The sequence below is a fragment of the Perissodus microlepis genome, chromosome 10 (assembly GCF_051167445.1).
Source record: "Perissodus microlepis isolate ML-2025 ecotype Zambia chromosome 10, ASM5116744v1, whole genome shotgun sequence".
In the NCBI taxonomy this organism is placed as follows: domain Eukaryota; kingdom Metazoa; phylum Chordata; class Actinopteri; order Cichliformes; family Cichlidae; genus Perissodus; species Perissodus microlepis.
In genome coordinates this window covers 10927212-10941180 of record NC_140470.1, presented here as the reverse complement: position 1 = coordinate 10941180, position 13969 = coordinate 10927212, and the positions used below count along the sequence as shown (strand labels likewise).

General features: G+C 41.9%; 1 protein-coding gene across 13 annotated transcripts; it reads left to right on the top strand.

Annotated features, from left to right (window-relative positions):
- The first annotated feature begins 565 nt into the window (after nucleotides 1-565).
- On the top strand, nucleotides 566-13484 carry LOC146378826 (TELO2-interacting protein 1 homolog). 13 transcript variants are annotated; one of them, XR_014801507.1, is made up of 8 exons: nucleotides 567-759; nucleotides 1582-1699; nucleotides 1809-2016; nucleotides 2917-3084; nucleotides 3250-3398; nucleotides 5592-5762; nucleotides 6355-7039; nucleotides 7146-8268. XR_014801507.1 is itself a non-coding variant. In XM_084941901.1 (8 exons), the coding sequence occupies exons 3-7, from the start codon at nucleotides 1974-1976 to the stop codon at nucleotides 6547-6549; spliced, it is 726 nt and encodes a 241-aa protein (XP_084798027.1). In that variant the 5' UTR covers nucleotides 567-759; nucleotides 1582-1699; nucleotides 1809-1973; the 3' UTR covers nucleotides 6550-6559; nucleotides 6903-8268. The 13 variants fall into 13 exon arrangements, 6 of the variants coding, with proteins under 6 accessions (XP_084798028.1, XP_084798027.1, XP_084798025.1 ...); XM_084941901.1 differs by having other exon boundaries at nucleotides 6355-6559; nucleotides 6903-8268; XM_084941899.1 differs by having other exon boundaries at nucleotides 6355-6559; nucleotides 6755-8268.
- The last annotated feature ends 485 nt before the right edge of the window (nucleotides 13485-13969 follow it).

The window sequence follows — 13969 nt, the reverse complement described above, 5'->3', positions numbered from 1 at the left end:
TTCACTAAATATCCAGGCTTCACTTATCAAATCTGTAAAATTCAAGGCTGGTCCTTAAAAGTTCCCAACAATGCAAAAACTGCATAGCCACACAAGTCCCAGCGTTTCCCACCGCAGCAGCTGTGAAACGAAAGAGGAGAAAGGATGAATGAGTGTTTGCTTATCGGCTCTCCGCTCTCCCCCAGGCTGGCGTTGTTCTTGGTAGCCATGACAACGGAGATAGTCCCAGCTTTGTAAATACAGGCCCCAACACCCCAAAAAAGAAAATAAAGAAAACATTGGGATTCCCTGCGCAGACCAGGAATCCCCCTAGCAGACTGAAGCTACAGAGAGGATTTGAAGTCAGTGAGTGTGTGTGTGTGTGTGTGTGTGAGAGTTGTCGAGCCTCGACTCGAACCAGCGCCTGTCTGTGCTTCAATTGCCAGGGGCCGGCAAGTGCTCTGCGCCACCTGCCGGCCGTGGAAGCCGTACAAATTTGTTATATTTGATTTCTCTGAATATAAATTATTTTTGAAAAGGAAAAATAATAATTTTAATGTGAGGCAAAACATGTATGGTGCTCGATAAAGATGACACGCCGACTCACTTCTTCTTCTTTCTTTTTTTTGCAAAGTTTGTTTTCATATTAAACCAGTGTCAGTGACGTCATTCTATGCGACTACCACAGTAAAGGAAAAGCCTGGATCTGTACATCTTTTTCTTTTATTTTTGTTGTCTAAAACACAAAAATCGCGAAACAGTCAGCTCACAAAGTTGCAGGTTGGTGGCAATTTGGCAGAACAGCCAATGACTTAAAACATTTAAGTGCATATATCTTGCCACAAGACATGTGCGCTAAGCTAGCTAAATTAGTTTGTGTTAGCGAATCAAGTTCAAGCTCCTCACATATCATCATCCAGGGTACAGTCATATGCTCATGAGGAGATCCCACGCAGGTAACACTACGGCAGTGTAACAAGTTAAATATGCACACATTTTAAGCTATTTCCTAATATCTAACCATTATGATAAATGTTTTCCTGCAACCGACACAACCAACACAAATGTCATTGAAAAAAAACAAAACCCTGTGATAACATGTTTCTGTTTTTCTAGAACAGAAGAACCACAATTTAAAAAGCCAGTAGTAATAAATCTTTGTTGTTACTGCATGATTAGAATGAAATACCTGAAGTCTGGCTGGAATAAGAAGTGGTAATCTGTGTACTGTGCTAGTGATCTGCATAATTCACCTCATCTGTTTGGATGGCAGAAGTCGGCTAACTACACAGCTAATTTCATCAGGCTGCTAATGAAACATCTAAAATGATAGATGGTTAACTACACAACGGAAGTAACAGCATTACAATCACTTGATTTAATTACATTTTTTCCCCCCAAACTTTTGATCCAAATTAGCAAAGTACTGCAGCCATCTGAACCTTCTAGGTGTTACATGTTACAGTGTTCCACTCTGGCCAGCTTTGAAAATGGAAAACTCTTTGCGTGGTTTACTCGGTTCTGTAAATAAGGCTCCTTTCATTTGTGAGACTGTATTCCACAGCCAGTTGTCTTCTCTCCCCTTTGGTCCGCCCTTACAAGGTGAAGGTGCTGCCCACCCATGATACCAGCAAGGTGCGTGCAAGTGGATCCGGCCTTAACACCACTGGAGTGCCCACCTCTCTGCCAGTGAAGGTCACCATTGATGCCAAAGATGCAGGTGAGGGACTGCTGGCAGTGCAGATCACTGTGAGTGCATGAACGTGGACCACACAATAATGTATTCAAAGCATTGATATTTAGGTAACAGTTTTTGTTTTCTCCTGAAGGACCCAGAGGGGAAGCCCAAGAAGCAGATATCTGTGACAGCCATGATGGGACCTACCTGGTGTTTTATGTGCCAGACATGACTGACAGATACACCACTCTCATTAAGTACGGAGGAGACAAGATCCCTTATTGACCCTACTGAATCAGGGCTCTGCCCACCGGAGATGCCAGCAAGTGCACTGTCACTGAATGTTGTCCAGTGGCCAGGTAGGACTCACTTCCTTGGTTGCTTATACACTTTTAGTTTTCTTTGAAAACGGCCCTTTAAGTCACTTGATCCATGACTTGAGTGAGCACTCTCCATTTGTTCATTTGATAGTTATTGTAGAGACGATAAGAAATGATGCTTTAGTCTTTTTGTAAATTATAGTCAAACATACAATAAACTGAGGTATTCTCTTTGGTAAACAGAGCAATGCGATAATAAAAGTGGACAAAGCACATCGAGTTGCCACAAATATCTTTTTATATTACGCAGTGGGGCAAAAAATGAGGTGACCAAATACTTATTTTCCACCATAATTTGCAAATCAGTTCTTTAAAACTCGGACAAGTTAGAGGTATACCTATGATGAAAATTACAGGCCTCTCTCATATTTTTAAGTGGGAGAACTTGCACAATTGGTGGCTGACGTCCGAGCGGCATTGAGGAGAGTGAACACAAGGAAAGCGGCGGGGCCAGACGGCATCACCGGCCGTGGGCCGCAATTTCCGTCCCTTGTTGATGGCCTCGCTGTATCCTAAGGAAGAAAATGTGACTCAAGGCATTCGCTACCGCATTTTTCTGTGTTGCCTTTCAAAGTTTCTATCAATGAGTGCATTTCAGGATATATAACTTTGCTTGTTATCAAATTATCAGTATCTTTGGAAACATTTAATACATCGTGATGGTTTAAATGCGGAGTTGTTTTCTGTTGTAGAATTAATATTCATAATAATATTCATACAGAAGTTTTACAAGCCCTCACAGTAAAAATGTATAAATTAAATGTCACTAATGGGCTCTTTCCAAAAACATCATTGTCTGTGTCACACTGATTTTGATCAACTGACTTATTTTATTGTAACCAAACCTATGTTCATATTGTTGTCTTGTTTTTTCTTTAGCGAGGTGGTTTCCTTCCACTTGTAGCGGGACCAGTAAGTCTGCCAGCTCCCGGCAAAGCTCCAGTGACCAGGAAGACCTCAGCATTCGCCAATTCCTTCTGAATTACTGCAAACAGAAAGAACTGGCAGAGAGCTTTGGAATAGAGGATGATGACACTGAAGACCGAGGTAATAGGTCTGTCTACGGGCCAGTGGAATATAAGCTATAGGTTGTAGTGGTGGTGAGATTAGATTCAGAGTGTAGAGGAGATGGATCATTGTAATTAAGAGTCATAGAAATCTGAACTTCACTGCTAAACTGGCGGTCTAACTGTACACGTGCTGCCATTGCAGAGGTCCCTCCCACTGAGTGTGAGGATGTGGAAGATATTGGTAGTCCTGATGTGAAAGCAGAGCTTCCCTCCCACCTCAGCATCACTAAGGATGTTACGGAGCGCTGCATTCATCTGCTGTCTGATCCCAGCCTCAGGCTCCGACTCAAGGTACTGTATCAGTAGTTTTATGTAGAGTCAACTGTTGGACTAATAACAAAAGTAATCATTCTTGTGAGGGTAGGACCTTTGCTACAATTCATCCTGTCAGAACTGTGTGGATGACTGTTCACTGGTGTAATGCTCATCAAGGAAAAACATTCAGTCTGGTCCAGGAGTGAAACAGAAATAAGTCATGTCTGTGCTGAAGTCGTGCCTGCTCAGGAGTTTGGGCTCTCAATGAAGACCTCAATGCTTAGTTTCAGCCACAGCTGGACTGGCCATCGGGCATACCGGGCATTTGTCCGGTGGGCCAATGGTGATTTTTTTTTTTTCGTTTTTTCCCCGTAACGGTATAAACACTGAAAGGTGGTGGATTGGCCAGATGCTGGGAGATGTGTAAACATAACTCAGTTGTTTGGTGGTGGCTATTGCGGAGCTTCCACAGATTCAGTAACATTAGCAAGTGGTGGAGGCCAGCAGATGCAACACGCTGGCAGGTGGATGATGGAAAGGCAGGAGGAGCAGAGACCCGAGGTGGTGAACTGAACTTCAGGTAAGAAGTTATGACCTGCAGTCTATCTGGGTCAGATATAAACCAAGTTTAGGTGGAGTTTATTTTCGTTATGCTGACTTTTTACAGTCAGTTACAATAACTCGTACTGCGTGCTAGCTAGCATGACGGAGTTTATATACAGCTGGGCGGGTGCTATGATTTTATTGATGTTGAACTTGTTTTATCTTATTTTATTTATAAGGTTAGTTATTAGAGTTTCCAACCGTCCCGTAAAAAACGGAATCGTCTCGTATTCAGAGAAAATATTGTGCGTTTCGTATTGAGCTGAAAAGGAACACAGTTTGTCACAGACACAAAGCTGGAGTTATTCTGTGTCTTTGCTGCACAGCTGCCTCTTCTTCTCTCTTTCTCTCCCCCTCCCTCTCCTGTTTCTACTTCAATCATGAAACTGATCAATGATCAGCTGATCGGCTTTTCTCTCTTGTTTGTTTATCGCCCACTTTGCGCCAGAAAGAGGAAACCAGCGGCTGTCGCGCTAAACAACAGCAGCACGTTTAAGCTTGATCAGCTTTGTTAGAATTTATTTAATATTAATTTCTAGTATCAGCTGATGTTTGCTGGAGCCACAGCTGTAAAGCTGCTGGTCATGATGTCGGTTTGGATATGTGGTGAGAGGGAAACATGAAGATGATACCAGGAGATGTCCTTACTGAACCATCAGAGCTGAACAGGTGATGGAGAAACAGGTTTACCTTTTACGTGACATGAATGAGTTGAAGGGAAGTTATGAACTGTTTCTGAGAGACAAATAACACCAGGATCCTTTTCTAAGTAGCTGACAGCTGGTAACTGTGCAGGGGCGGGTCTAGCAAAGTTTTGCCAGGTGGGCAGGTAGGGCATTAACAGGGAGAGGGGGGCACAAAGAAATACTTTCTTATTCTCATTTAAAATTTCTCACTTTTAACAAATAATTATCTGAATCTTACAACAAACGTTTTCATCTGATGTAAAATGTATAGAAATCCATTATTGTACATAGTAATTACATCATAATTTCTTCAGAAATAGCTAAGTACTGTATATGATGCCAGTATTTTCCCACATTTTCTAGATACTGTACCAGTACTGTGTGTAAAATGCCATCAAAAAGTCAATTAAGTTTTATTCTTTCTCACCTGTCTTTGTATCTCCTTTCACTTATTAAAGGTTGCCATGTTAGAAAAAATATTTTGCCCTGCCATGCTGTTTATTGATGTGGCAAATGAATGGTTTATGAAAATATATCTAAATCTGTCATCAGTAATCAGTAATGATCATGTCTCACCTCTAGTCTTCTCTGTCTTAATTTCAGGTTTTCACCATGTGTTGTAGATAGTTCAGGAGGTTAACTCGACCAAGCAGTCTACTTTCAGGTACTGTTTAGAATACCAGAATAGGGAGGATGGTGTAGGTTTAAGTTTATTAGACTGATACATATATACCAACAAGACAGTGTACATCACTGTGACAGCAGCGTTTGTTTTCATTCAAAGGATTTATGGTTTTTGCTATAATACCATGGTGGGCCGGTCACCAGTCAAAATGCCCGGGCCGATTTTTTGTCCCAGTCCAGCCCTGGTTTCAGCTCACATATAATCAGGATCAAAACAGAGATAATTGTTAGGTGTGTTGTGCGTCTTTGTCTTTAGGTACTGGATGTGCTGGAGTTGTGCGTTCAGGTGCTGAGTGAGAGGGAAAATGAACTGCTGCCTATGGCTCATCGCTGCTGGCCAGCACTCCTGCAGAGACTCACAGCCGATGGCCCATTAGCAGTCCTCAGAGCCTTCAGGTTAAGTAAAACAAACCTCTCTTTTCATTATGTGAGTCTAAATTATTCAAGTCATCTTTAATTTTTTTAAACTCTTAATAGTGAAAGAATGAAAGATTACGCTCAACAATAGGCTTATTTCATTCAGAAATAGTTCTATTATTTTCTTTTTGGGTTGTAAGAGTCTGTGAAGACTCTTTAAACTAGCATTTCTTCTATCAGCACAGAAAAATCCCTGTGTGGATGCCTTCTTAGAGGCTGCTTTTCAAACTGTCTCAGAGAATCACAAAGTAGGACTTTGGGATAAACGAAGCTGATAGTTTTTTGTCATCTTTGGTACAAGTGTCAGCTGATTCAACTTGTCGGTGTAAATTAGGCTACTCGTCAGCTCCTGTCATCAGCTGGACTATTTTTGAATTTGTTATTCATATTTTCATTGATGAACTGACAAATTCAGACATGTTAAGTCTGTAAACAGTCATTTATTCACTCAGAGCTGCTGCTGGGAAATTGCTTCATCAGCTTTTGGATATATACGAGTTTTGTAAATGATAATTCATCCAGTAGTACACAACGGGAAGGTTTTATTGAATTTTGACAGCTTGCTGCTTTTATACATTACATTTTTGTACATTACATGCCAGGCGCTGTGCGTGCTGGGTGAAACATGTGGGGACTTTCTGAGGAGGAGGGTTTCTAAAGAGGTTCTACCCAAGCTGAGCGCCTCTCTGGCACGGCAGGCTCCGATCAGCGCCAAGGCTGGGCCTGTCTACACACACACCCTGGCCTACAAACTGCAGCTGGCTGTATTGCAGGGGCTGGGCTCACTGTGCCAGTGACTGGATCTGGGTAAGAGAATAGAGACACAGTCCTCACAAACAGCAGGATGCTGCTCAGGTCCAAACTGCACACACAGCAACGACTGCAAGCAGCTCTTCTTATACCCAACTGAGAAACGTGATTGTTCAATCAGCGAATGCAAAGCCATTTAATTGATAAGCTGTTCAGTGTGTGTGTGTGTGTGCGCGTGTGCGCGCCCTTTAGTATTCATCCTGTGTCCGAGCTTACACGTTACAATCCGTCACCTAACAGAGAAGAGACTCCTGGTTGGAACCTGCCGGCCAGCTGGTGCCTTTCAGTGTGGAGGCTAAACTGGTCGGTGTGAATGTGAGTGTGTGTCTCTTCATGTTAGGCCTGTGAGAGGCTGGTGATCTGTCCCGGGTATACCCTGCCTTTCACCCTATGATATCTGGGAAGAGGCTTCAACCCTGCATGACCCTGAACTGGATTCTTCAATCTACAGTTGGCTGATGGGGTCCAAGTGACAAGGTGGTCTGGATATTTAAACTGGAAATGAAATGCTCAATTTATTTTTTTAAGCATTATAAAAATAAGTTTCCATCCACTGACAAAACTGGGATTTAATTTTCATTAGTGGTGGCCCCAGGTTGGACACCTGCGCAGTGTGGAGGTGAACTGAGTGACAGAGTGAACATCACGAATGTCACACCCTCCCACTGAGGTTCATCGCTGACAGAGGAAAAGAGTCACAAAGGTGACAGAGCTGTCTGCAGCCTTTCCAGAGCCAGCGTTACATCTAACAGTGACAAGGACTGCAGTGTAAAGACAATTGTTTCATTTTGTAAGAAATCAGGTTGTTTGTGAAACTGTTCCTTTAAAATAGCTTACGCCACTTTCTGTACTGCAAACTCTCTCATACAGTATAGTGTGCAGATAAACAGGCGAGATACACTTTGTGTGTTTGAGATGCTCTTTGTGATTATTCTGTCAAGTGGGTTTCAGTATGGTCTGTGGCTTCAGTTCACAGTGGGTGGGACAAGGATGGGTTTAAAAATTTAGATTAACTAGCAGTGGTGAGGGAGAGGTGGTATTTAGTGGGAGTGGGCAATTTCGAGAATAAATGCTCACCTGGACAGGCAGAATTAGTGTTGGTAAACTTTAACGTTCTAAACTCTCAAAACTGCTGTGAAATCCTCCCTGAACCACCTCAGCAGTTTTACTGAGCTCATTAGGAGTTAGCAGCGGTAAAGTCCAGGCTTGGTCTACTTTTTATACTCTTTCATCTTTTTCCTAGTTCCTCTTCTTTTCCTCTCATCTTCTTATCTTTACCACATATTTTTGGAACCAGGATCATATTTTTAAAGGGTTTCTTCTTTTGGATATAAAAGTGTCATTATGTGCATGCACTGGACATAATCAGAAAAGAAGCACTCACAACAGTAACCGTGTATGGAGTGGAACCTGGAGCTGGACATGTAACGTGCCCCACTTTCTTTTAAGCCCATCCACCACCCCAGCATCCACCTGTATGCTCCTGGAGTTTTATGACTAACATATTTGCAGGGAGTGATCCACCCGAAGACTAGGCACCGAGCTCAAACTGTATTCTGCTGCTGTGTTTAATCAGTGAAATTAACTTGGCTTTGTTGCATTTTATTCTTTTTTATTTTCTTTTACAAGTTGATTTCTCTTGTCATTTCTGGATAAACGGTAAAAGTATTACAATTGTTATATGAATAAAATATAGTTAAAATGTCCTGTGTATGGTTTGCTCAGCTGAAGCAGACCTAGATGTGGTTTGTGAAGCCTGTCTATAATGTGTATGGGAATTTTTTAAAAATGGGAAAGCTACATTTTTATATCTTTCATTATTAATAACATTTACAATATCTGTGCAAAAGTCATGAGCCACACGCTGAAGTATTTCATTGGACATTATCTGTTTTTTCCAATCCTTTTTAATCCAGTTCTTGTACCTGACCATTTTCTGAGTAATGTTTTTTGTTTGTTTGTTTGTGTAAACACTTGTTTTGTTTGTTTGTGTAAACACTTTGCACTGACCATTATTGGAGAATTAAAAAGCACCTAATTCAAGGAATATGTGTACACATAACAGAAAACTTGGGAAAGAACCAATTTTAAATCTTTAAGCACTTTGTTACTAGCGGCCTGTCACAAAAACACATTTTGTATAGTGTTTTTTTATTATCTTGTTAATAAAATGTATACAAATGTGTGTGATTAATCACAATGTGTTAGTGTGTAATCACCCTGAGACATGCACGCCTGTCTGTAAGAGTCAGATCTAAAGCCACTTCTGATTTGGAGATGCAGCCTGCAGATTGTGTCCAGATTATCCCAGCTCTCTTCACTAAATATCCAGGCTTCACTTATCAAATCTGTAAAATTCAAGGCTGGTCCTTAAAAGTTCCCAACAATGCAAAAACTGCATAGCCACACAAGTCCCAGCGTTTCCCACCGCAGCAGCTGTGAAACGAAAGAGGAGAAAGGATGAATGAGTGTTTGCTTATCGGCTCTCCGCTCTCCCCCAAGCTGGCGTTGTTCTTGGTAGCCATGACAACGGAGATAGTCCCAGCTTTGTAAATACAGGCCCCAACACCCCAAAAAAGAAAAGAAAGAAAACATTGGGATTCCCTGCGCAGACCAGGAATCCCCCTAGCAGACTGAAGCTACAGAGAGGATTTGAAGTCAGTGAGTGTGTGTGTGTGTGTGAGAGTGATCGAGCCTCGACTCGAACCAGCGCCTGTCTGTGCTTCAATTGCCAGGGGCCGGCAAGTGCTCTGCGCCACCTGCCGGCCGTGGAAGCCGTACAAATTTGTTATATTTGATTTCTCTGAATATAAATTATTTTTGAAAAGGAAAAATAATAATTTTAATGTGAGGCAAAACATGTATGGTGCTCGATAAAGATGACACGCCGACTCACTTCTTCTTCTTTCTTTTTTTTGCAAAGTTTGTTTTCATATTAAACCAGTGTCAGTGACGTCATTCTATGCGACTACCACAGTAAAGGAAAAGCCTGGATCTGTACATCTTTTTCTTTTATTTTTGTTGTCTAAAACACAAAAATCGCGAAACAGTCAGCTCACAAAGTTGCAGGTTGGTGGCAATTTGGCAGAACAGCCAATGACTTAAAACATTTAAGTGCATATATCTTGCCACAAGACATGTGCGCTAAGCTAGCTAAATTAGTTTCTGTTAGCAAATCAAGTTCAAGCTCCTCACATATCATCATCCAGGGTACAGTCATATGCTCATGAGGAGATCCCACGCAGGTAACACTACGGCAGTGTAACAAGTTAAATATGCACACATTTTAAGCTATTTCCTAATATCCAACCATTATGATACATGTTTGCCTGCAACCGACACAACCAACACAAATGTCATTGAAAAAAACAAAACCCTGTGATAACATGTTTCTGTTTTTCTAGAACAGAAGAACCACAATTTAAAAAGCCAGTAGTAATAAATCTTTGTTGTTACTGCATGATTAGAATGAAATACCTGAAGTCTGGCTGGAATAAGAAGTGGTAATCTGTGTACTGTGCTAGTGATCTGCATAATTCACCTCATCTGTTTGGATGGCAGAAGTTGGCTAACTACACAGCTAATTTCATCAGGCTGCTAATGAAACATCTAAAATGATAGATGGTTAACTACACAACGGAAGTAACAGCATTACAATCACTTGATTTAATTACATTTTTTTTCCCCCAAACTTTTGATCCAAATTAGCAAAGTACTGCAGCCATCTGAACCTTCTAGGTGTTACATGTTACAGTGTTCCACTCTGGCCAGCTTTGAAAATGGAAAACTCTTTGCGTGGTTTACTCGGTTCTGTAAATAAGGCTCCTTTCATTTGTGAGACTGTATTCCACAGCCAGTTGTCTTCTCTCCCCTTTGGTCCGCCCTTAACAAGGTGAAGGTGCTGCCCACCCATGATACCAGCAAGGTGCGTGCAAGTGGATCCGGCCTTAACACCACTGGAGTGCCCACCTCTCTGCCAGTGAAGGTCACCATTGATGCCAAAGATGCAGGTGAGGGACTGCTGGCAGTGCAGATCACTGTGAGTGCATGAACGTGGACCACACAATAATGTATTCAAAGCATTGATATTTAGGTAACAGTTTTTGTTTTCTCCTGAAGGACCCAGAGGGGAAGCCCAAGAAGCAGATATCTGTGACAGCCATGATGGGACCTACCTGGTGTTTTATGTACCAGACATGACTGACAGATACACCACTCTCATTAAGTACGGAGGAGACAAGATCCCTTATTGACCCTACTGAATCAGGGCTCTGCCCACCAGAGATGCCAGCAAGTGCACTGTCCCTGAATGTTGTCCAGTGGCCAGGTAGGACTCACTTCCTTGGTTGCTTATACACTTTTAGTTTTCTTTGAAAACGGCCCTTTAAGTCACTTGATCCATGACTTGAGTGAGCACTCTCCATTTGTTCATTTCATAGTTATTGTAGAGACGATAAGAAATGATGCTTTAGTTTTTTTGTAAATTATAGTCAAACATACAATAAACTGAGGTATTCCCTTTGGTTAACAGAGCAATGCGATAATAAAAGTGGACAAAGCACATCGAGTTGCCACAAATATCTTTGTATATTACGCAGTGGGGCAAAAAATGAGGTGACCAAATACTTATTTTCCACCATAATTTGCAAATCAGTTCTTTAAAACTCGGACAAGTTAGAGGTCTACCTATGATGAAAATTACAGGCCTCTCTCATCTTTTTAAGTGGGAGAACTTGCACAATTGGTGGCTGACTAAATACTTTTTTGCCCCACTGTATTTGATCCTGTCTCCCTCAATACTATTTAATATCTAAATGCTTGATTCATCATATTATAACAAATGTGCTGTTGTAGCTACTGACAGTGAGTTTGATTACATTTTTTCCATCTACCAAAGAGAAATAATATCTCTTAGTGGCAGGTGGATCACACGTTGATTCTAACACTTTGCATATGACTGGGTAGGATGAGCATTTTATAAGCGCTTGTGTGGTTTTTGTTTATGTAAGGAAATACATCAGTTTCCCTTGTATTTTAAATTTGAGTGAAGATCCTAAATTGGCCCCCACTCTTCACTTTGAGAAAGGCTAATGTGTGTTATCCCCACATGAGCACAGTCAGATATAATACAGGCTTTCACTCAGGAGCAGGAAGGCTAAAGGCTGTTTAATGTTTGATCTAACTGTGTCAGACATTTGCGTTCTCACGTGCATGGACGATATCTTGAAAACTTCAGAGCTGCAGTGCGTGTGTAAAAGTGGTTGGAAAGCAGTGCATTAACACAGGTTTTGTCTCTTTGCGTAGCTGCTCAGTCCATCCAGACTCCCCTCGATATACAACAGTGATGCCAGCAACTCAAATACAAGCTCTCTCCAAGTGATTCCTTCATCATCAACATCTGCATCCATGATCCATTAGCTCAACAGCAACATCTGTCAGCTGTGCATCGAACTCGGGGGAATCGCCTGCTGTGCTCAGCCGGTGGGCCGCAATTTCCGTCCCTTGTTGATGGCCTCGCTGTATCCTGTGCTGGAGAAAGCTGGTGAGGAGACACTGCTGGTGAGCCAGGCGGCGCTGAGCTCCATGTAGGACATCAGTAAGGCCCGTGGATACACTTCCCTCAAGGAAGGATTTGTTATTCATATTTTCATTGATGAACTGACAAATTCAGACACGTTAAGTCTGTAAACAGTCATTTATTCACTCAGAGCTGCTGCTGGGAAATTGCTTCATCAGCTTTTGGATATATACGAGTTTTGTAAATGATAATTCATCCAGTAGTACACAACGGGAAGGTTTTATTGAATTTTGACAGCTTGCTGCTTTTATACATTACATTTTTGTACATTACATGCCAGGCGCTGTGCGTGCTGGGTGAAACATGTGGGGACTTTCTGAGGAGGAGGGTTTCTAAAGAGGTTCTACCCAAGCTGAGCGCCTCTCTGGCACGGCAGGCTCCGATCAGCGCCAAGGCTGGGCCTGTCTACACACACACCCTGGCCTACAAACTGCAGCTGGCTGTATTGCAGGGGCTGGGCTCACTGTGCCAGTGACTGGATCTGGGTAAGAGAATAGAGACACAGTCCTCACAAACAGCACAGTTTCACCAAGACGCAACATGAGTGCATCATCCTGTAGAACTGTACCTGGGATCTGGCAATGATCAAAGCAGCCACAACATGGACAAATCATAGCAAGACAACTATTCTTAGTATGACGCCTCACTTTATGAACATTGGTGCAACACGAAGCCCATTTATGTAAAACCACATTGAAGATAGATTACCTCTTTTCAGCTGTAATATTTAACTGAAGTTGAAGCTCCTTCACCACCAGGTGGCAGTCTCGTATAACAAGGAAAATCAACCATTGGTATCACAGCATAAATCAGGGCATCTCTGTTTCATTATAAAAACTTTAAACCGTAAACAGTTTGACATCCTAAACACGTGACGGTGATGTTGTTACTAAAAATGCCTCTTCACTGTGGCAGCTCTGTCATTCAACATATTTTAAACACGACTTTGATGATACGGACCACAGCCAGCTGTGCCAGCAGGATGCTGCTCAGGTCCAAACTGCACACACAGCAACGACTGCAAGCAGCTCTTCTTATACCCAACTGAGAAACGTGATTGTTCAATCAGCGAATGCAAAGCCATTTAATTGATAAGCTGTTCAGTGTGTGTGTGTGTGTGCGCGTGTGCGCGCCCTTTAGTATTCATCCTGTGTCCGAGCTTACACGTTACAATCCGTCACCTAACAGAGAAGAGACTCCTGGTTGGAACCTGCCGGCCAGCTGGTGCCTTTCAGTGTGGAGGCTAAACTGGTCGGTGTGAATGTGAGTGTGTGTCTCTTCATGTTAGGCCTGTGAGAGGCTGGTGATCTGTCCCGGGTATACCCTGCCTTTCACCCTGTGATATCTGGGAAGATATCACATTATAAAAACTTTAAACCGTAAACAGTTTGACATCCTAAACACGTGACGGTGATGTTGTTACTGCCTCTTCACTGTGGCAGCTCTGTCATTAAACATATTTGAAACACAACTTTTCTTTCTTTTTTTTTAACTCAGTTTTTATTATAATTTACAAAATTGCAACTTGCACTTGTCAATGTTCAAAAGTAGGGCAGTTACAGGAACCGCAATGCAGAAATACAGCTTAAAATAAGAAGTGCAATTAGGAAGCACAAAGCAAAACTGGGAAGCAAAACAAAACCCAAGCAAACAAACAAACAAACAACAACCAAAAACAATACAAACAAACAAACAAAACAAAAACAAAAACTTTATGTAATATTAAATAACATGTGACAATCTTAGCCATAAATGAACAAAACGAAACAGACCTATGCTAAATTATCGAAACAGTAAAGCATGTATGGGTCGCCAACGCTCAGTAAACA

Bases quoted from the DNA above. Each gene is read 5' to 3' on its own strand.
- LOC146378826 (XM_084941902.1), top strand. From the start codon at position 1,974: ATGCCAGCAAGTGCACTGTCACTGAATGTTGTCCAGTGGCCAG. The intron at 3,085-3,249 runs GTAATAGGTCTG...CTGCCATTGCAG, and splicing joins TGATGACACTGAAGACCGAG to AGGTCCCTCCCACTGAGTGT. The intron at 3,399-5,591 runs GTACTGTATCAG...CTTTGTCTTTAG, and splicing joins GCCTCAGGCTCCGACTCAAG to GTACTGGATGTGCTGGAGTT.